Source organism: Mizuhopecten yessoensis, unplaced genomic scaffold, assembly GCF_002113885.1.
Source record: "Mizuhopecten yessoensis strain PY_sf001 unplaced genomic scaffold, ASM211388v2 scaffold8373, whole genome shotgun sequence".
In the NCBI taxonomy this organism is placed as follows: Eukaryota; Metazoa; Mollusca; class Bivalvia; order Pectinida; family Pectinidae; genus Mizuhopecten; species Mizuhopecten yessoensis.
This window is the reverse complement of record NW_018407515.1, coordinates 331755-356153: the sequence shown is the minus strand read 5'-3', so window position 1 is coordinate 356153 and position 24399 is coordinate 331755. Positions and strand designations below refer to the sequence as shown.

Sequence of the window (24399 nt, the reverse complement as noted above, 5' to 3'; positions counted from 1 at the left end):
TAGTACAGTGGACCCTCTACCTCCTCACCTCTACCACTATCCATTCTTTCCCTTGGCCGTAGTACAGTGGACCCTCTACCTCCTCACCTCTACCACTATCCATTCTTTCCCTTGGCCGTAGTACAGTGGACCCTCTACCTCCTCACCTCTACCACTATCCATTCTTTCCCTTGGCCGTAGTACAGTGGACCCTCTACCTCCTCACCTCTACCACTATCCATTCTTTCCCTTGGCCGTAGTACAGTGGACCCTCTACCTCCTCACCTCTACCACTTATTATAACCTCATTTGTTTAACAATCTGCACTGATGTGCACGCTGCACAGAGTACTCAAAAGAGGCAGTATTCAGAGATAAATAGAAATAGAACCTGTTAACTACATTCCATCACTTAACTAATTCACACGTCCTGGACCTATTTACAGTATGAAAGACATGTCTGAACATCTTTGAGTGTCATTTGAGTGAAAGCGTATGAACCAAACATACAGAGCTAAGATTCAGGGTTTTATCACAAGTAAACTGATCACAATACAAGGATAACCTGAGTTTACTATGCTAACAAGGGTTTCTTTTGATTTTAGCTAAAACTCTTAATACCTGCATACCTTTGTTATCATCTTATCAAGGAAATCATTAAAACAACTCTTCATCATGATTCTATATCTAACGACTTCTAAGTGTTGTAAAAGCAATATTTCTGACGTAATCTGGTATGTTTCTGATATTTCATCAATCAGACATTATTTCACAAATAGAAAAATAGCATCAGAAACAGTTTTGAGGTTACATGATGATTTAGCCACACAGCGATCTTTAACAGGCAGGAATAAATATATATTTATATATTTGGGAGAAAATTAGCACTGGGAGATAGTTGTTTTTTTATGAGTGAAGGGCAAAAGTCTGACTGGGCAAAGGGTTTCTGGTATATAGCACTGCCATTCCCAAAACTTTCCTGTTAGATCTCCACTCGAATTTAGACATTGAGGTATTAGATCTCCACTCAAATTAAGATATTGAGGTCTTAGACCTCCACTTGGATTAAGACATTGAGGTTTTAGATCTCCACCTGAATTAAGACATTGAGGTCTTAAATCTCCACTTGAATTAAGACATTGAGGTCTTAGACCTCCACTTGAATTAAGATATTGAGGTCTTAGACCTCCACTTGGATTAAGACATTGAGGTTTTAGATCTCCACCTGAATTAAGACATTGAGGTCTTAAATCTCCACTTGAATTAAGACATTGAGGTCTAAGATCTCAGATCGAATTAAGATATTGAGGTCTTAGACCTCCACTTGAATTAAGACATTGAAGTTTTAGATCTCCACTTGAATTAAGACATTGAGGTCTTAAATGTCCACTTGAATTAAGACATTGAGGTCTTAGATGTCCACTTGAATTAAGACATTGAGGTCTTAGATCTCCACTTGAATTAAGACATTGAGGTATGTACAGCTAGGCACCAGCTAAAGTACACGTACATGAAGCTACAGAATCACACACAGTTTGCTCCCTTCCTCACAGTTACCCGCTGAAGGAACTGTCACTCTGGTTACCGTGGTAACCTGGTTGGCAGGAAGTGAGTTGATGAGAGATGGAGCTTCAATATGAGGTCGTGGTCCAGGATCTTTTAACATCCAGAAGTCTTTGTCTGTGTCTCCATTGTTAGTGACTTCATGACTTGAAACAAAAGAAGACAGTTAGAGGTCTAGATCAGAATGAACATAAAAAAAATCAACCACGACAGTAGTATAGAGTAGGAAGGATAACATATATCACATTAGTAAAAATATAATAAATACTTTACATTACCGCTATACAGATTACCACTGTATAACATGAAATATTCATTGTGTATAAACATTCATTGCTTTTAGTGACTACGAAAATAAATACAACGAATATTTCTATGCAATGAAAGAACATAACCACAGATGAATTTTTAACTCCTCCGGTATCTATGAGTTACTTTTACTCCACCAACGTCGTATTATCCTACCATCAATGGTCGGTCCATTTGATAAGGTAATTTTTTTCACAGTTGTACGTCATTGGCATAAATATGCCATTCTAATGCTTCATGTGGTTATTTCACCAGCTTTTTCTATTAAGATTTTCAATTATTCCTTTAAGCGCTGGCAAATTTCAAAGTTACAGAGCAAGTGGCTAGCCCCATTCAAAAATGTTGTACTGAACTTCTCTAGCGGAGAAAGTTATGATAGGTACATTTCGTTGAATCGGGTATCCATGAAAATTTGTATCCACAAAATTATCTAATAGCTTTAAACCATGAAATAAAGAACCCACCAATATTTGGTGTTATACAGTACATAGAGTAGGTGGATTGTCCTACCTTTTCTTGTCCTTCTCCTCCCTGCCCACCACGCTGTTGTCCTTCACTGCACATGTACAGCCGGGGCCAAGCTCAATGGCCTTGTGGGAACTTTTAAATATCTCATTATCTTGGATACAGCCTTTGAGTACCATGGTAACAAGCAGTGTCTTGTCACTAAGTGACTGTAGACGGTTATGTTGAACCTGAAGGAGAAACAATTCATCAGATTATATCATGTTAAGTGCAGTAACCATAATAGGTAAATGTTAGCGATTTTGATAAAAGTCAAAATATTTGTTTCTTTCATCAAAAGGTATGCTTTTTAAACAACTACTATCAAACACCAAGAAAAGACCTTAATTAGCAAAGACATAAAATTTGAAGTTTAAAGATGAACACAACACAAAACAAGAGGCCCAATGGGCCTGAATTGCTCACCTGGTATTAATCTCACACTTGTAATCTTAAAAGTGGACTAATATACAGCTACAGGCAAAATATTTGTGTTCGATCCATTTGAATCTATTAAATGATTTAGACATATGACGCCTGCGACCTTGACAGTTTATAGCCTTCCGTTCCGGCATATTTCTGGCTAAATATCATTAGCCTGGACCTTTTAAATATTCAGAACAAGTCATTTAAAGATTTAAACATATTTGATGATCCCTGTGACCTTGAATATGAGCAAAGGTCATTCATTTGAACAAACTTGGTAGCCCTTCATCCCAGCATGTTAATGGCCAAATATCATCACCCAGGGCCTTTTGGTTATTGAGAAGAAGTTGTTTAAAGTTTTTAAACATATTTGACCCCTTTGACCTTGAAAATAGATGAAGGAAATTCATTTGAATAAACTTTGTAGCGCTTCATCCAAGCATGTTGCTGACAAAATGTCATTAGCCTATGCCTCTTGAATATTCAGGTGAAGTGATTTAAAGGTTTTAAACATATTTGACCCCTGTGATCTCGAAAATAGGTGAAGGTCGTTTGTTTGAACAAACTTGGTAGCCCTTCATCTGAGCATGATACTGACAAAATGTCATTAGCCTATGCCTCTTGAATATTCAGGAGAAGTTATTTAAAGGTTTTAAACATATTTGACACATGTGGCCTTGAAAATAGATGAAGGTCATTTGTTTGATCAAACTTGGTAGCCCTTCATCCCAGGATGTCACTGGCAAAGGCCTTTTGGTTATTGAGATGAAGTTTTTAAAAGATGTTTAACATATTTGACCCCTGTGACCTTGAAAATAGATGAAGGTCATTTGTTTGAACAAACTTGGTAGCCCTTTATTACAGCATGTTACTGGCCAAATATCATTATCCTAGGCTTCTTAGTTATTGAGAAGAAGTTGTTTAAAGGTTTTTAACATATCTGACCCCTGTGACATTGAATATAAGTCAAGGTCATTCATTTGAACAAAATTGGCAGCCCTTCATCCCAGCATGTTACTGGCCAAATATTATTCGTGCCAGGTGAGCTAAAAATAAGTATTTGTATCATTTGTCTTAAATAATTTGTGAAGTTAAAATATCTAAATGCGTGTCAAATATATGTAACACATATAACTTATAACCTTAAGAAACTTAAGTTTAAATATGGGCAAAATTTTAGCAAAAGTAAGCATTTATTTATCATATATCTTAAACCACTAAATAATGGACTTACCGAGATGGACTCATTCTTCTGTAGTTGAATAGCACATCTTTGATTTCCAACAATATCATTGGTTGAAATATCAGCCTCATTTTGACATAAAATACCATGATCTCTGTTGTCAAATATTCCGTTTCCTTGGATAGAGACCTGAAAAACAGATCTCGTACTTCTACTACAAGTAGCTCACAAACTGTAAAACAACTACCTCAATACTTATACAAGTATGATTTGTAAAATGAACATGGGTAATTAAAATCTAAACTATTCTGATCAAACCCCAACATTACACTAAATTCATTTTTTGAGAGAGCTTCTTGGTATTTTAGTAGAAAGTCCCTGGGTGTAAATTGTGAAAAATCATGAGAAAATGTACAAAATTGTGAAAATAAAATGTAAAACCATATAAAGATTGTACAATACAGTGACATGAGGTACAATACAGTGACATGAGGTACAATACAGTGACACGAGGTACAATACAGTGACATGAGGTACAATACAGTGACACGAGGTACAATACAGTGACATGAGGTACAATACAGTGCCATGAGGTACAATACAGTGACATGAGGTACAATACATTGACATGAGGTACAATACAGTGACATGAGGTACAATACTGTGACATGAGGTACAATACAGTGACATGAGGTACAATACAGTGAAATGAGGTACAATACAGTGACATGAGGTACAATACAGTGACACGAGGTACAATACAGTGACATGAGGTACAATACAGTGAAATGAGGTACAATACAGTGACATGAGGTACAATACAGTGAAATGAGGTACAATACAGTGACATGAGGTACAATACTGTGACATGAGGTACAATACAGTGACATGAGGTACAATACAGTGACATGAAGTACAATTCAGTGAACTCTCTTAGGATTGGGCAGGAAGAGATTGGAATCATACTTCAGAAACAAGGTACGATAAAAATTGTTCATTAACAGTCGAGTCCAAACTATGTAACAATACTTTAGAGTGATTTGATTTAGTAAACTGTTTTACAAGCACTTAAGAGTTGCTGTAGAAAATCATTAATATAATAAAAGCATTTTGTAAAACAAAAATCAAGTAACAAAAACATGGTTTCGTCAATAACTGTATGTGTAGCATGTTTTACTGATATAATCAATGTATTTGATATTTTATTTAATCCTAGGGAATCGTGTTTAATGGTTTTTGAAAACAACTGACCTTTCCACTGCTAGAGGTCATGACCCCGTTACCACAGTTACACGTGATACTGTTGTCCTGGACCAGTACGTCCGAAGTCTGGTCAATGTAAATGCCATCACCACGGTTACCATGAATGGCATTGCACTGAATGTCAACCTCGTCATTGAACATCACCTTGACACCACGACCTATTAAATTAAGACATAATTGATTGATAGGTTTTACGTCCGCTTCACTACCGAGTAGTTTTGTTATCCAGCAGACCTGGTACGGTATGTTTTGTATCTAAGTGTACTGCAAACATAAAAGCATTGACTAATTGAGTTATGACCTTTTATTCAAGGTCATTTGGTAAACACATGTGGATTTCCTGATTTCAAACTGACAACAGCAATTGGACAAGCCCACTAAGTAATCACATTCAACCATCCGATTCAACATCACATTATTAGCTCTAGTGCTATTTGCAATGCAGGCCTGCCAGTATCGACTGTGATCATATTGTCAACATACTGTATACGTACATATTTTGGGGGTATTCTAATTTTAGCGCTTTAAATATTGCACTAATTAATGATTACACTAATTGAAGTCTCTCTATAATGTTTTTCAAATGCATAAATTGTGAGCATGCCAATACCTCAATGTGCTCATCGGCAAAAGATTTGATATTATGCTAAAATTTGTGTCCGATAAAATAAGAACTCTTACAGTATACATAGAAAAGAATAAAAAAGAAGAGATGATCAGATAACTGAGGGGAAAACTGCAATGGATTGAGCACTGCAGTTTACCATTCTGCCCCTAGTTCAAAAAGTGGCTGTGACCGATAACAAATGGTAGGATAAAAATTAATGAACATACTTAAATGTTTGAAAATTACTTGATAAATAATGGAACATGGCTTATATAATTTTCTTCATACACAATCATCATCATACCTCCATTATGATATATACTGTTGTATTCGATTGTGGCCTTCTGGCATGGTCGTCGTGGAAACGGTTGCTCATCATTGGCAAACTGCCAGAATTCCATACTCTGCTGCGTGTGCATCTCACTCCTGTTGATACCCATGGTGTCAGCCTCATGAGCTGCGTCCTGGAAAAGTTCAGTTCCTAGTCTTGTAACAATACTGATATTTTTTTACCAACATTCCTATATTGACACAATGCAGTCTCAAAAGAAGAGCTATCATCTGGAGGATAACTAATACCCCCTGCAGATGCTGGTAGTTTAAACATCATTTAGTGACCTTGACCTTGGGGTCAACTTACTGAAATGGAAACTCGTTCGAGATATTTTGGCTTTTTACATATAGGCGAAGTTTCATCAATATACATACAGAATTAAAGTCGGTAGAGCGAGTTTTCCGGACAAGTTATTTCCCATAAAGGACCATAACTCCCTTAGAAAGTGTTGAAATCTAAAATTACAATGCTTACATCGTTGCAGGGGGTATAATTAGCAGTATATTAGAATCTGATCAAGATCAAGTTCCTGAGGTGAAGCAATTCACATTTAATTCATCTATAAATCAAACTTGAGTCATTATCCTCTGAACTTGACAATATTAAGATTCAATCTTTGTATTTTCATTTAAAATATACTCAAAGTATTCTGTCAAATACCAAAACGTACTGAAAAAGGAATGGATGATCTCTGATGATATGAAAAGTAAGTTTTACATATATTTTTTTCATTGTTGATATTAAAGACACCTTTCCATTGCTGGCATATGTTCAAATTGACAACAGTGCTTACTCAATGAATGGGGTGTCATTATTGTACAAATTTCATTTACAACATTTTGCAGAGATTTAAATCTACAACTTTTTGCAGAGGTAATGGCTTAAACTTCCACCTTAGGGAATTACTAGTGGAATCTAAGACTTGCCAACAAAAGCCAAAACAAATCTCACAAACTACATGTTGTTCTCTTCAACAAAACAAAATTTGACAGAATATAAAGATATAAAGCCGTTGTTTTAATATACAAACCTTAATCAAATCTCTTAAAATTTAGTTGACCATGTCATATATATTTTATGCATTGAACTAACCAAAGTCTTACCCCCATCCCAACCCCCACTGAGTTTTAATTTTCTGTTTATCAAAAACTTATATATGTATTACCCACATGAATACAGACATAAACTAAATGAAATAGGAATTCAACACCTCAACTAAACACTTCATAGGAATTCATTAGTAAATATTGTTCATACATGAGTTTTAAATACTGTGTGTAAAGGAAGAATATTAAAATTAAAACAAACCATCCTTAAATCTATTCTGTTCCTTTTGTTGTCGTCTTATGTATCAGTCTTACCATTTTGTTGACAAATGTCACCCCAGCATCACCGTTGTCATTGATTTGGTTGCCATGGAGCATCGGCTGGCAAGCAGCAGTTATCCAAACTCCACAACCAGAATTCCCTGTAAACAAAAAACACTTCAAGGTCAAATAATGAGAACCAATCGACCGTATCACAGCAGGGTCAAGGTCAGCATTCTATTCCCATGATGATGTCATTGTTTTGTTGCTGTTCATTTTGTTGAGATATATGTTTAATATTGAAATATAATATCCTGACGGATTCTGTTAGTAAACCCAGTAGCTTGAATCTATTATGGCCAGAGACGTCATCATCAGTAAAACCATGATTCTCCAGTTCCACATAAATGTCTTTTTAGAAATTTAGTAATGTTATTCATTTTTTATGTCTGTTGTAATATCTGTCTATCAATGTATAGTGAAACTGAGTAAATATCACATATCACCGACCTCCACATGATTACGATTCAATCAATGAGGAAATATGTGTTATCTAATATTGCAAAATATACACTGATATACAAATATTGCCACAGTATTGCCCAAACCTAATCATTAACATGGTGTGAGTGTCCAAACAGTAGTGTATATGTTACAAACACAGAACTGGATTTACTCACCAGATATGACGTTGTTCTCTATACTTCCGCGCCCATTTTCTCCGATGACGATGCCATCAGAGAGCCCATTTGCGATGACATTTTGCGTGATGACTGGATCGCCTCCCTTCCTGATGTCCACACCTCCCCACTGGTTACCCGTGATTACATTGTCTACAGTCAAAAGTATCAGTGTACAACACAAGTCTCGTCTTAACATGTAATATGTAACAATATCAGTGAGATGAAACAGCAACACCTTTTATTACCTTTATACATTTTTAAAAAGTATACAATACTGCAGGGTCAGAACAATATATGCCCAAACATACATAAAATCTTTCTGATGCAGTCTTGTACCAAAATGTACGAAGATATAGAAACGTAAAAGAAACTACACCTGTTCTATAAAACTCAGTAATTTGGCAGAGTTATTTCTGGGATCGAGCCACGCCTAACGTCATCAACAGCTCAGAGGACTTGGTCGTATTTAATTTAATTCACAGCTTACCTGTGACCTAACCACGCCCCTCAATATATCACTGACAGCTTACCTGTGACCTAACCACGCCCCTCTATATATCACTGACAGCTTACAAATGGATAGCCACATCCCTATATATCACTGACTGTTTACCTATGACATAGCCACGCCCCTCTATATATCACTGACAGCTTACCAATGACATATCCACGCCCCTCTGTATATTGCTGACAGCTTACCTATGACATAGCCACGCCTCTCTATATATCACTGACAGCTTACCTATGACATATCCACGCCCCTCCATATATCACTGACAGCTTACCTATGACATAGCCACGCCCCTCTATATATCACTGACAGCTTACCAATGACATATCCACGCCCCTCTGTATATTGCTGACAGCTTACCTATGACATAGCCACGCCCCTCTATATATTGCTGACAGCTTACCTATGACATATCCACGCCCCTCCATATATCACTGACATCTTGCCTATGACATAGCCACGCCCCTCTATATATCGCTGACAGCTTACCAATGACATAGCCACGCCCCTCTGTATATTGCTGACAGCTTATCTATGACATAGCCACGCCCCTCTATATATTGCTGACAGCTTACCTAAGACATAGTCACGCCCCTCTATATATCACTGACAGCTTACCTATAACATAACCATGCCCCTCTATAAATCACTGACAGCTTACCTATGACATAGCCACACCCCTCTATATATCACTGACAACTTACCTTTGACAAAGCCACGCCCCTCTATATATCACTGACAGCTTACCTATGACATAGCCACACCCCTCTATATATCACTGACAGCTTACCTATGACATAGTCACACCCCTCTATATATCACTGACAGCTTACCTAAGACATAGTCACGCCCCTCTATATATCACTGACAGCTTACCTATGACATAGCCACGCCCCTCTATATATCACTGACAGCTTACCTATGACAAAGTCACGCCCCTCTATATATCACTGACAGCTTACTTATGACATAGCCACACCCCTCTATATCTCACTGACAGCTTACCTATGACATAGCCACGACCCTCTATATATCACTGACAGCTTACCTATGACAAAGCCACAGCCCTCTGTATATCTCGGACAGCTTACCTATGACATAGCCACGCCCCTCTGTATATCACTGACAGCTTACCTATAACATAGCCACGCCCCTCTATATATCACTGATAGCTTAACTATGACATAACCCTGCCCCTCAGTGTATCACCGAAAGCTTACCTATGAAATAGCCACGCCCCCCTTCGTTAACAGCTACCCCGGCTGCTTTTCCACTGTGAATTTGGTTTTTGCTGAAAACAGAAATTTTATTGATATAAGTAAAACATATTGTTTCCTGTAAATACTCAAAAAGGAGATGAAAAATTATAAACCCATTTTTTTTTAAAAAGTTTTTGCTTCTAACAAAATAAAATTTCATTTCCTAATTGTCGTTACAGATGTTTAGACTCCATAAAATCCTATATTCTTCAGGTAAAAAAATTGATTTGTGTTTGGCAACTTAAGAATCTTTCCCCTTGGGGGTGAGATATTCTATATATCCAGCAGATTGACAATATCATCTTATCACATAACAGTATTACCAAGAAATAAGTTGTCCTACAGCGAACTATTTTGATGTACTTACCTAACAACAGGATTCCCCCGGTACAGAACATACACTCCGGCTTCCTTGTTTTGGAAGATTTCATTGTTGTTGATGTGGCCACGCCCACTTCCCAGCACTACGACTCCCGACCTCTTCCCGTGGTGGATCCGGTTACTCTGTTAAAAAACACATGATACTCTTTTACATGTCAATGTATAGTAGACTTCCTGATGATTGAAATTGTCCATTGTTCAATTTTATTTTAGGAAAGTCATCAACACTGAGGCAATACAAAACAACATAAATGTATGATGCACTTTGCAACACTGTTAACATCAACTGTAAAACGTTCTGAATTACCTCTTCTTTTAAGATGAGGCATTTGGCTTTTGCATGAAAGATGACAGCAAACAGTAACAATTTTACAAGAAAACTTCAGGCACAAACAATCACCATTTCTTCAATATCCTCTAGCACACTGATAGAACCAGTTAACAAAAATAATTGGGGGGGGGGGGATTTTTTTGGAATAAAACAGGGAGCTGCTGTCAAACTGAAATAATACACAATGCTGTCTGTCTGAAATGTTAAGTTAAATAGACTTTACACCTGGCAGTCTCCCTGTCCAAACGTCAGAATTGGTATGACTAACCTGAACAATAGGGTCAGCATTTTTCCTGATGTCTATGCCTGCCTCACAGTTAGAGTGGATGTCGTTCCCTGTAAACATGCAACCCAACAGTGTTACTGCTACTTCAATGGGATTCATTATGATGTTATAATCAAATGGCTCATGGGAGCAACAGCTTTTGAAACACTACTGACGGTAACTTCTGTTTATACCTATGTCCACATACACAATGTTATTGTCATATTCATCTGTAACAAATAAAATATTCCTTGTACAGTTGTTTATTTCAATTTGTGGAGGAACACTTACCTGGTCATGTATGTACAAAGAAGCAAGGAATATTGTCTAAGTCTTTCAGGAAAAAGCATTAATAGTACAGTTTTTTGTTTGTATGTGTTTTACGTCCTATTTAAAGCTATAGTCATCTAAGGACGTGCCAGGTTTTGGTAGTGAAGGAAAGCCGGAGCTACCTGAGAAAAACCATCGACCTACTGCCAGTGCCTGACGACTGGCCAATGTAGGTCTTGAATGGTGGAGGGCTAGTGGTAGCAGAATGTCAGATACCTTAACTACTTGGCCACCACGGCCCCTTAATAATACAGATACAGTGTAGGTGAGCTAGCCCTATACACCAACAAAACACCGGTGTAACAGAATGACATTCTGAGGTTCAACACATCAGAATGTAGTTTGAGACATGATGCCCAGATGGCCTGTATTGCTCACCTGGATATTTAAGCAATAATGGCAAACTTTTCTCAATAGAAGTATTATGGCAAAGACGATCCCAGAGATAAGGCCAGTCCCTCTACTTAATCAATTTACTGGAACAACACTATCTTATATATTATTTGTAAATGTCTCTTTACAATTTTGAAGCAGTCAATAATCAAATCTCCATCAACACATTATCATTAAACATTGTCGACTACAGTACACCTGGCAGCTGTCAGATAAAACTTACCTGCGATGAGTCCTCGCAGCTGTCAGATAAAAAAAACTTACCTACGATGAGTCCCGAGGCTGCCAACCTCGACTTCAGTACACCTCGCAGCTGTCAGATAAAACTTACCTGTGATGAATCCCGAGGCTGTCAGATAAAATTTGCCTGCGATGAGTCCTTGCAGCTGTCAGATAAAACTTACCTGTGATGAGTCCCGAGGCTGTCAGATAAAACTTACCTGCATGAGTCCCGAGGCTGTCAGATAAAACTTACCTGCGATGAGTCCTCGCAGCTGTCAGATAAAACTTACCTGCGATGAGTCCCGAGGCTGTCAGATAAAACTTACCAGCGATGAGTCCCGAGGCTGTCAGATAAAACTTACCTGCGATGAGTCCCGAGGCTGCCAACCTCATGAACACCCCTGATGTCCGACTGTGATGGATTTCACTGTTGATCAGTACAATCTGTAAGTAAAACATACATTCCAAGGGTTGTGTTCAGGATTGTAACGTCTATAGGCAAGATGGTCTTGGTTATGTAAATGACTTGAAGACATGCAATACAGTAACACTTGGTCAATGACAAATATTGTTTAAACCAAATTCAATCCACAGTTGTTTTATCTGTAGCAGATATTTTTTATAATCAAAAATTTTGTACTGACCTTTGCATTCTGAATACACCTGACCCCATAACCAAGACTACTGAGGTCACAGTGGGAGATGACCGCCTGAGCCTGCAGACTGACCATTGCTCCTCCCTTACATTGAGTCATGTGACAGTGACGGATCAGACACCCTCGGACCTCGTCCAGAACCTTCTGCATGGCTTCGTCATGGACAATGGGGATCTGCTCGGATTGGTTCTGACTGGATATTGAGATGACGTCAGCATCGGCATTAAGGCTGCAGGACGCAGAGACAGACCGGGGCAACTGATGTTCAGGATAGGATAACATGATCACCGACTCCTCACTTGATGAAAAGTCACTCTCAGCATCGGACATTAAGTCTTCATCACTACTACTGGTACTGGCTGTTTAATACAAACATTTTAATGAATGTGTAAAATCTTGAAACACAATGACAAACACTTTTTTTCCTTTTCAGAAACACCCAATTTTTCATGTGATTTATAATTAAAAACAAAAATTCTAACAAAGTGCCGAATGGTACAGCTAAGAGCCCATATTCATGAAACCTTTCTCTTTCCCAAACTCAGATTATGTACTCCATCTTAACCCCTTATGTACATGACAAAGAACAATTTTGAATTCAATATGATTTAATAATTGGTATATACACAAGTTTAGCTTTAACTTGGAATTGTAGTCGAGTACCATTCTCGGGCTGTTTCTACTTTCGATCCCAACCCATACCAGTTTCAGTTAGGACATGAAAATTGGCTACACTGGTAGCCAGCGTAAATTTAATTCTATGTCTGAATTGTCAATCATTATTTACTTTTTAGGCTTTCTCTGACACCTAAGCTTTGATTCACAGCTGAAAGGTATTATGATATTTGAATTTCAAATACATTCACATTACATTGAGGCTACCAAAAGGTAAAGTAAAAGAAAAGGTTGAGGTAAACCATCTCCTTTAGTTTAAACAGTGATACAATAACATGCAACTACTGTACATGTATAGTGTTCATTCAATCAGCAAACACAATTGTAAAACAGCGATGGGAAAAAAACTTAGAAACTATATAACTTCCTCCAAAATACAGTAAAAATATCTGGTACCAGAACACTGTTACGAATTTAAAGTGTTGCCTGTCTTTTTACATTAAATTATAAGGAATAATTATTTTGGGGGTTAACCCTTTCACCCCTATGCAACTTTAGTAAACTCTACCATGTTATTGATCTGGATGAGTCCATTATGGTCTACAGTAGTGAAAGAATTAAAGGGTATATATATACATACCTAAAAAACTTTCAAGGACTTTTGTGCAAAAACCGCTTGGCAGATTTTATGAAAAGTACACACATTTTTTTCAGTATATACCATATAACCCACAAAATAATTATGGTTATTCTTAATTAATTGTTTCCCATGGTTAATAGGACTTATTAAAGAAATTAAAGAAATAATCAGAAGATAATTTATTTTTACCTCCAGCAATTGAATGTTCTGAACCTGAATCGTATCGTCCGATGCTATCATCGTCTCCATCAAACAGGTCACTGCCACTTATCATCGATAGAGGTGACCTTGACCCGCTATCAGAGGAATCCCGTCGGATGTTCAGCTGCAGTTCATGGTTAATGACTGGGTTTGCTGGCTGATCACCGTTTTGTTGAGGAGCCACGGGACCCTGTTCCTCGTGACCGCGATCAGCCGGCACTGGAGGTGCATAGTGTTGAGTAATTGTTAGTCCCTGGGAATCAGGAGGTTGGTCTGACGACTCCCCCCTGTGAACAACTACATTTGAGGTACATGGTTGAAGATTTCCAATATTTAACATCGCATCCATTGAACTTGCTTTGGAATTTTTTCGATGAGATTCTAACATAGTTATATCCTCAGTATAGCTAACTAAGTCAGAAGCCGATGATTCCTTCAAGTACAGCTGTTCCTTGTTTGACAAACTACGGAATAAATGCACATTTGAACTTGGTTTCTCTGTAAATTCTGAATGAACATGCGAGAACTTTGCTGAACCACTAACACTCCTTCCCCCAAAACTTGGTTCCATGAAGGAGGTACAGTCTGTTTTAGAGTCACATGACTTCTCTGAAGGTTTTTGATTGGCTGTGTAAGCAGTGGATGTAGAAAAAGCAGACGTTGGCACAGGTTCTCCCTTAGGGTTACGTTGTGTATGAGAAATATCACATGCACTTACAATTTTTTCCATCAGATATCCATACGTCCAGTTTTTTTCCTCACGAGGGAAACCTTCTACAGTAATGGCTGCAGAGTCCGTTTGAGAAAACTCGCAATTCTCTATGACACTTGCATTAACGTACTGAAGAATGACTGTGGCATGACGCAGAGTACAGAACTTGAGGTGGCATGTTCCGGGGTTTTGAACATAAACCATACCATCCTCAAGAATACAGTTGTCAACTTGAAGGTAGCCTGATCGAACCTTCAAAACAGATAATATCATGTATGTTAATGAAAAAACAATGTTTACATTAAAATAGTACAATAAATAAGTTGAATTATAAAAAATCTAAGAAATCCACAAGTAATATATCTTACCTTATGAGCCATAGACTCTGATATCTCACCTTTAGCACAAAAATATATGAACCACAACCTTTACTATATCTCACCTTTAGTATAAAGTTAGTGAACCATGGCGCTCTGAACACAAGATTACTGACTCGACCTGTAAGGGCCATTTGTTCAATACACACAACAAGAATCACACTCCCAAGCTCCCCCTCCCCGACCAACTCAAATGGAATCTTCGAAGACATCTCAAACTGCTCGTCGTAAATCCCAGGGTGCACCACGATTCTGTCATAGTCACGAGCAACGGCAAGAGCACCTTTTAATGTGGCATGTTCTTTGCCTCGTCCAACATGTATCGTCTTTCTTTCCTTGCGACGTTTTAGGACGTAGAGGCAGGTGGCAGGGTCCGGTTCTCTTTGAGTTCGTACCCAGAACCGTGTGGACATGAATTGTTCTTTAAAAGCCTGTTTCCATGACGCTGGTTCCGACTTTGTGTTGAGTGGCCAGTAAGGATGCTTCCAGTCCCCACACTGTAGGTACAATTCTCGCCATCTAATAAAATATATATATATTCTTATTCATTTTGATATGACATGATTAAAAAAGAATAAGAACCCCAAACAGCCTTAACAAATTGTTTTGGTTTGGTTAAGATTGGTTTAACATCCTATCAACAGCTATGGTCATTTAAGGACGGCCTCCCCTGTGTGCAAGATGCATGCGTGTAGTGTATGCGTGTGTGTGTGTGGGAGGCTGCAATATATTTGTGTTTGTCTCCTTCTGATAGCGTGGAACTGATACCGACTTTATAGTGCTACCTCACTGAAACATACTGCCGGAGACACCTTATCAAATACCTGTTAATTGTGTTATTGGCAATTACATTTAATGCTGAAATGTTTTCTTACATGTATCCTAGCTTTTGTTTATGTGACGAAAATATGAAGACAAAATTTGCAATAATTGGAATATTAATTCACACATTTCTCTTTTATATTCATATCACATACATGCTGAGCTGATGTAAAACACAAACAAATAAAGAGAACTGATTCTGACCTGGTATTGTCGAGGCTGATGATGAGGTCGTTCCATGTTTTACACACACAGGAGCTGCGACACAGGTCTTCCTCCGACAGGTACGACAGAATAATTCGCCATATCTCGTATGGCAGCCCCGACTTGTCCCCAGGTAGCACCTTGCTGCCAGCCTCTGGCTTCGCACTGGGGCTGGACATTGTAGAGGGCTACTTCACCATGGCATTTCAGTCAGGCAAGCAGACTGTGTAGTCTAGATCTCCCTCTATGAATAAAAAAAATAAAATGAAACTTTACAAGAATTGCCCTATAGTTTTATATAACAAGTATATCTCTTATATGAAGCTTATTATATTCATATTAACAACAACCAGTATAAGGGTGGACTAATGTGTTATCAGAATATCTGCAGATATGGACATTCCAAGATGGGGCAGGCAGAAATTGAATAAATGTTTTTTACTGATTCTTGTCTATGTGGCTTCTAAATGTACTAAATTCCTGGATGTTTATATAGTTTATCATCTCTGGCTTATATAAGATATTTGAGTCAAAACTGACTGCTTTAAATATTTTGTAAAATATATTTGAATTTTCCTGTGAGACATCTAAAAACCATTCATTTATATCTGGATTTCCATGTTCCTGTACCTGAGGCTATTTATATTGTGAATTAATTCAAAATGAAGTTTTTATGTTTGAATTGGCATTATTGATGCAAGGAATTGAACCATATTTGTTTCTATGGCTGTCTCTAAAAGACAACAGAAAAAATAGTCATCTAGAGCATCAGATATAGTCAACTTGCCAACCAAAAACCAGGTTTTTCAGATATATATATTGACGTCTTTATGTACATGTTCATTACAAATGAAACCACTTCAAAATATATATCTGAACAATGAGCAATCAAAATCAAATAATCTAATATGGGAATTCAAAGTGCAAATCGGTGGTACTACATACAATATAATATAAGAGATAAATATAATTTGTCATCCTTCTTTGGGGTAAGGTGATATAGGGGAATCTCAACCCTAGGGTACCATTGAGATTTCTTAGTTAAGTGTTCGCCAGCAATGGTGATTAAGCAAGGAGTAAATTATTCAGATTGCCACTGAGCAAAATAACCTGGAAAGGAGTAATTGTTTACCATGTATGTTCTGCCATTCGTGGGTCACACACACAATTACAAGACATATGACTATACAAAGTGTCACCCCATGTTGAATGACATGCTATTCCAATTATCGACTCATCAGGCATGCAGTGCTCCAGATAAAGATATTAATTTTTACCAACCAAAGGAAATGTCCTTATTTACCTGTAGACTAGATAGTTAGATAGAAGGGCTAATTAACATAAGCTACAAGATCATTCACTCAAAAGGTGAACTGTATTTGTTTTCTAAATGACCCAATTTAATTAACTGCAAACATCTTTCAACCCGACAATAACATTATCTGTGAATTATGAGATGAAAAGCCAAACAAAGTTGAAGAAAAAAAGCTGTAAGGTCTGTTTTTGTTTATGTAACAGGAGAGGGGAAAAATGCATGGTCAGACTGACATTCGAACTTGGGACCTTTAAACTCTGGCCCATTGCGCTATCCAGTCCTGGGTTCCACTATATTCTTTTTCCTGTGTTTACTAAGTTTTCGTCCCGGAAGACAACACTATTACACCCCAGGTTCATCCCTTATCAAGGGTACACTCAGCATTTGAAACAAGGTTTGGTCACAGTTGGTTTTAGTTTGTTTGGTTGTGTTTTACATCCTATTAACAGCTATGGTCATTTAAGGTCGTGCCAAATTTTGGTGGTGGAGGAAAGCGGAAATACCTGGAGAAAAACCATCGACCTACAGCCAGTTACTACCTGTCGACTTCCCAACGTAGGTCTCGAACCTGACCCAGTGGTGGAGGGCTAGTGGTAGCAGAATGTCCGAAGCATTAACCACTTGGCCACTGTGGTCACAGGCACGACTGTAACTAGTACTAATATTAATATTCGGCCAAGCTCCTCTGCCCTGGCCGGGTATTAAATTGATCCCATGCCTTGTAATTAAGTGAATCACACCTGGGCGATTTTAGAATCAATTGATAGCACATTGGTCCGCATCTATAAATAGGGTTGTAGTATGAACTATTTCTGTTGATCTCCTATTCCTATATAGCTTGAACTTAAACTCTGCCTAAAATGTTGTTAAATTATCAAGTAAACGTAGCAAGGGCAGTCAAAATCTGAATTGACCGCCATGTTGGAAACTTCGTCTCTCTTCCAATATTGGTCAGATTTATATATGGGTGTCATGACCCGATATTGAAATTGTAGTAAACATGGCTGCACCAGTACTTATACTATATTTGGCCATGCAAGCCTTATATAGAAACGGATAATTAAGATAACATCATGCATGATCTGTCATGGCGGTTGTTTCTAAAATCTAAATCCCAAAGACGATCTTGGCTAAAGAGGTGTTTTTTTAGTAAGGATTCGTTATTTTAACAATTACGCATTATTTTGATAACAATACACTCATATGAAGCATAACATGTATAATCTTAAAGATTATCACTTTTAATTTTGCTGCATTTGCAGAGGAGACTGCTTTGTAGCTCTGATGACGCAATCTATAAAAATGTCTCGTTGCCAGAAGCTACGTTAATTATCGCAGCTAGAATGTGTTGTAATTTTCAGGGGAGTTCTCTCCCTTGAACCGTGCCGGCAAGAGATCTTGTTGAGCTACGCAACAACCTAGCTGTGACGTATTGGCGCGGTCTCTTTACATCCTGACATCGAACTGATAACATGTGAGTGATTTCCTCCGCTTATCCTAATAGATTTTGGGACCTGAGAGCAGTTCTCAACTACATGTTGTGACGTGTAACAACACACCAAATTCACGACATTTGGTGATCAGGAGTTCGTTGAACTGACACTACTTCTGACGTATTTTGTCACGCTCGCCACGTGCGCTGGCCTACGTGAGCATTGCATGAATTACGAGTGAGGAAATTTGGGACGTTCTAATATTTTTGTTATTTATTTAAATATTTATTAGGGGTAATTTAGAGTCGGCGGTTCGCTGCCGTTCTGATATTCATATTTAGTTTAGTTGTTTCTTTGTTTCGGAACTCCATTCGCCTATATAGTGGGTGGTCCCATATTGGCGGAATACGTATGACAGGCGAGACTTCTGAGCTTTCGTTAGGTTATAGTTGTTAGATTTATATAACTATAGATTTATATTACATTAGGATAGGAATTAGGTATTTTAGGAATTAGATTTTTTTTGTCATCTGTTAATTGTAATATATTCGTAGTCCTTTGAAATTTGTACAGGATAGACACAGTACGTGTCTTCTTATAGCAACAATTGCATATACTGTCCTTGTGCATAATTTTGTAATTGTTTAGTTAAGTGATTGAACTTATTTCTTTATTACAACACAGAAACTTTTGCGTATCTTAATACCAGTGTTTCATATTTGAGGATGGTTACAATCAATTTATGTTCAGCTACGGAGGAAGAGCTGTGCACGTTGGAGGGTTTAGGCCCTGCGATAGCACAGAAAATCATAGAGATAAGAGGTGAGGGCAACCTCACCCTACATAAACTTATGTCTAATTCCAGGATAGGCAACCTTGCTGTGATGTATTGGCACAGTCTCTTTACATGATCTGACATCGAACTGACAACACGTGAGTGATTTTCCTCCGCTTATTCTAATAGATTTTGGGACCTGAGAGCAGTTCTCAACTATATGTTGTGACAATGTATGAAAACACATCAACTTCATGACAACTGTAACAAGAGAGGAAATCTGCACCGCCAGTAACCGAAATTCCAACCCAGAACCTCTCGACAGTCTTGATAATTATAGTTAATCTTGGTTACCATGCCCAAAGAAATCCTCTGGGGTGACCACCTTAAGTTGGCAACTGTGAGATTCTCCGCAAAGGCTAATTCCTCTCTCTCCCTTGTTACATTTAGTATGATTTAATTGCTTTGATAATTATGACATCAATCAATATCCCTCTTTTAGCCTTTTATCAATATATATATAATGATTAAAATCAAACGTATCTACACGTTGGTCGTGAAAATAAGAAAAAGGAAACTAAGTTATGTAAGAGGTAAAATAAGGTTAAGAAATTCGTCCAGAAAACAGTCTCGTTTAAACAAAAGTACTGTACTAGTATGAATAATTTCTTATTATTTACACTAAATGACTCCACTCCTGACAGTTGACAGGTGCCCTTCGTGCTTTCACTCTCACAAGTTTCGTTTGTAATACAAATTAAACTCGGATAACTCATTTATTTTGTTTTAAATTCACAGGAATTTACCTGATACATATTTTCAAAAGTTACAAGAAATGATCACACAACTCTTACCATCTGTAAGGACGTAGGACCTGTGTGCTAGGAGATTCCAAACAATTGGCAGCCATGTTTTTTAAGATACATGTGTGACGTAGTTCCGGTCAATAAAATCGCGGCCCCAAATCTGGATAAATACATTGCCAACACAAAACAATGAAACATTTGCAACATTAAATACATTCCCTAACACACGCTGTTATTAACAGTATTTATTGAAGCATATATTTTACACATATACGTACTTATATATTGTTTCATAATTTTCAAAATAATTTTTAAGTTCAATTTTTCTAAAAAATACATAATTACGGCCGCATATTCACAACATGGCGACCATCATTTAGGCCTTGAGTTATCGTTGAATATTGCATGTGTTCATTTGACATTTCCAAGAATATTTGACTTTTTGTGTTGGTGCAATCGACGTTAATATTCATAAGAGGTATAACTGCTGTCCTTTGAAAGGCTTGTCATGCATATCAACCAAAGAACAATGCAATAAGGTGAGTAATGATGTGCGACGATGAGATCTTGTGCTGTATTTTGGCACATTTTCTGCCTCTGCTTTCAACCTGATAATTACGTCTATAATATTTACATACAGTCATGACAATATCTGTACAGAATGGATTATAACATTGTCTGTTATTGAATGCTGTCATTTGCAGACACGGAGACTTGAATAATTTCCCATGCTGATGGATAGAAAATCATTTATTGCACAGGCCTGCCCTTCCATGTTACTCCACAGAGAACAGAATTTTTTTAACAGGTCCAGTACACTCTGCCGATTGAGCTATATAGCTATAAAGACCTATATAGCTATATACACCTATAAATTATAGCTGTATTGAGCTATATTTTCTCAGATGTCAATTTTCATTGAATTAAAGCAAAGTCGCATCATAAAACAATAAGGTTTATGGTAATGTTGTTTATTTTCATTTTTCATAAATGTAAAATTTCCTTTTTTTTTTTTTTACATCTTTATGTTTTAAAAAGAACCCTTATATTTAATGTCTTTTGTTATCAACCTAATGATACAATCTTCTTCAGATAGGTCAATAGAGCTATTATAGGTCTTCACAGCTGTATAGCTCAAACGGCAGAGTGTACTGGACCTGTTTAATGCAGAATTTCATCACACCAGCTTAGACATCGCTCTTTTATAAAAAAAAACACGTGTTATATATAATTCTCACAGCTAGGTGCTCGGGTTCTGGAATATATGTGATATATATTATCGCACCCACTATAGATATTGCACCCCCTATTAGTTTATTTATTAATAGTATAAGGGGGTGCAATATCTAGTGAGTGCGATAATATATCACATATATTCTAGAACCCGAGCAACTGTGGTTATTCTCTTCGCAATAGCATGATCTTCAACTTATTTAAGATGGTCATTACTCATAAAAACTATAATATTAATTTTGAAATCTGAAATATAAATATCTCCAGTAAGAAAGTGCTCAACTTATCCAAGTCATCGGGGGGATCCTTTCGTGAGTTTTATGTCATCATCTAATCTAATAGTGCAGTATGCAATTATATTGTTAGCTTATAGGTTAAATATTATAAAGAAGAAAAGTAAATATAAATGCAAGGGTGCCTTGGCAATTTGTCTGAATTACATTGAAGCTATCATCCTGATGGGCTGTCACAATCACCTGAGTACCTGAATACGTTGGTTTTCGTTGGAACCTGGGTCAGAAAATGTGTACCTGGTACCAATCAAAAACGGTACAGTAGTGGGATCACATGAAATGGTGTGCGTTGATGCATATCTCCACAAGTTATGATGTGCATGCGGTGAAAAAATGTGTGAATCAGTAGTGTCCGCACAACTGTGCAATATAGCTATCGGCTATGAAATATATACAATTATGTAATTTAACTTATATCTTTCCTGATTTTAGTATGATGCCATATTTCAGTCAGAATTACATTGTTATAATTATATCATTTTGTATAAATTTATCTAACAATAATAAACACATCATGTACCAGAATTGACCATAATTGACACATGTGTTGACATACTGTCATACACATCAATACTGTACACATAGATAAAATATAAATAAAGCAGCCTTACCAATTATATACTTTCTTGTTAATTATCAGGTAATGGGTTCATTTTTGTATCACTAGTCAACGTTGACAGGTGTGTAAAATGTCCACACAAAGTGTGATTAATACCTGTAATGTTCAGTTGTGTTTTAATAACTGTCAAATCAACGATAAACTCTCATTGGCCATCAACTCCATGCAACTCACTATATATATATGTACGTACATGTATATATACATACTTTACCCTGTGACATCCTGATGACGATACATACTTTACCCTGTGACATCCTGATGACGATACATACTTTTTTTTACCCTGTGACATCCTGATGACGATACATACTTTACCCTGTGACATCCTGATGACGATACATACTTTACCCTTTGACATCCTGTGACGATACATACTTTACCCCGTGACATCCTGATGACGATACATACTTTACCTTGTGACATCCTGATGACGATTCATACTTTACCCTGTGACATCCTGATGATGATACATACTTTACCCTGTGACATCCTGATGACAATACATACTTTACCCTTTGACATCCTGATGGCGATACATACTTTACCCTGTGACATCCTGATGACAATACATACTTTACCCTTTGACCTCCTGATGACGATACATACTTTACCCTGTGACATCTGGATGACGATACATACTTTACCCTGTGACATCCTGTGACGATACATACTTTTTCCTGTGACATCCTGATGACGATATATACTTTACCCTGTGACATCCAGATGATGATACATATTTTATCCTGTGACATCCTGATGACGATACATACTTTACCCTTTGACATCCTGTGACGATACATACTTTACCCCGTGACATCCTGATGACGATACATACTTTACCTTGTGACATCCTGATGACGATACATACTTTACCCTTTGACATCCTGTGACGATACATACTTTACCCCGTGACATCCTGATGACGATACATACTTTACCCTGTGGCTTCCTGATGACGATACATACTTTACCCTGTGACATCTGGATGACGATACATACTTTACCCTGTGACATCCTGTGACGATACATACTTTTTCCTGTGACATCCTGATGACGATATATACTTTACCCTGTGACATCCAGATGATGATACATATTTTATCCTGTGACATCCTGATGACGATACATACTTTACCCTGTGACATCCTGATGACGATACATACTTTACCTTGTGACATCCTGATGATGATTCATACTTTACCCTGTGACATCCTGATGACGATACATACTTTACCCTGTGACATCCTGATGACGATACATCCTTTACCTTGTGACATCCTGATGACGATACATATTTTATCCTGTGACATCCTGATGACGATACATACTTTTCCCTTTGACATCCTGTGACGATACATACTTTACCCTGTGACATCCTGATGATGATACATACTTTACCCTGTGACATCCTGATGATGATACATACATTTCGTTCTGCTGATCTTACCGTATTGCACAACAGGAGTGGACGATTGATTGTTGAATTGCACGCCAACGGTGTGAGCAAATTATGAATTTGGTGCATTGGGCAATCATACAACTGTAAATTCTTGACCAGTTGCCTATGTGCAGTAAATGTGTAATGTTATATTAACCTAGCTGGTTACTTTAAAGACAAGAACTTAATTCTAGTATCAGCAAAGTTTTGTTATATATATTCAGTGGATTTTATTGTCTTTCTGGTGATATTAATGTAAAAAGCTATGTAGTTTTTCCACCTTTGTAATTTGCACAGGTACTTTTTTGGCTGAAAAATCTGAAGAAAAACCTTTGAAATCCAGAACGGCGCGTCTAGTTACCCAATACTACCCAATACTACCCAATACCACCCAATACTACCCAATAC

At 37.4% G+C, this 24399-nt stretch overlaps 2 protein-coding genes across 3 annotated transcripts in view; one reads left to right on the top strand and one right to left on the bottom strand.

Moving 5' to 3' along the window:
* Window positions 1-6: 6 nt before the first annotated feature.
* On the bottom strand, window positions 7-20516 carry LOC110455768 (F-box only protein 10-like). The gene is made up of 16 exons (XM_021506129.1): window positions 20454-20516; window positions 16077-16320; window positions 15116-15569; window positions 13950-14925; window positions 12494-12864; window positions 12212-12293; window positions 10908-10975; window positions 10295-10431; window positions 9889-9959; window positions 8155-8307; window positions 7529-7635; window positions 6138-6297; window positions 5215-5384; window positions 4015-4152; window positions 2361-2545; window positions 7-1687 (listed from the first exon to the last, which is right to left on the bottom strand). The coding sequence occupies exons 2-16, from the start codon at window positions 16253-16255 to the stop codon at window positions 1495-1497; spliced, it is 3444 nt and encodes a 1147-aa protein (XP_021361804.1). The 5' UTR covers window positions 16256-16320; window positions 20454-20516; the 3' UTR covers window positions 7-1494.
* Window positions 20517-20768: 252 nt separating this feature from the next.
* LOC110455764 (nuclear receptor coactivator 3-like) overlaps window positions 20769-24399 on the top strand; it is a 207984-nt gene continuing 204353 nt past the window's right edge. For both annotated transcript variants that reach the window (XM_021506122.1, XM_021506120.1), the window contains exon 1: window positions 20769-20944. The gene's annotated coding sequence lies outside the window, so the exon portion shown is untranslated. The remainder of the gene's footprint in view (window positions 20945-24399) is intronic.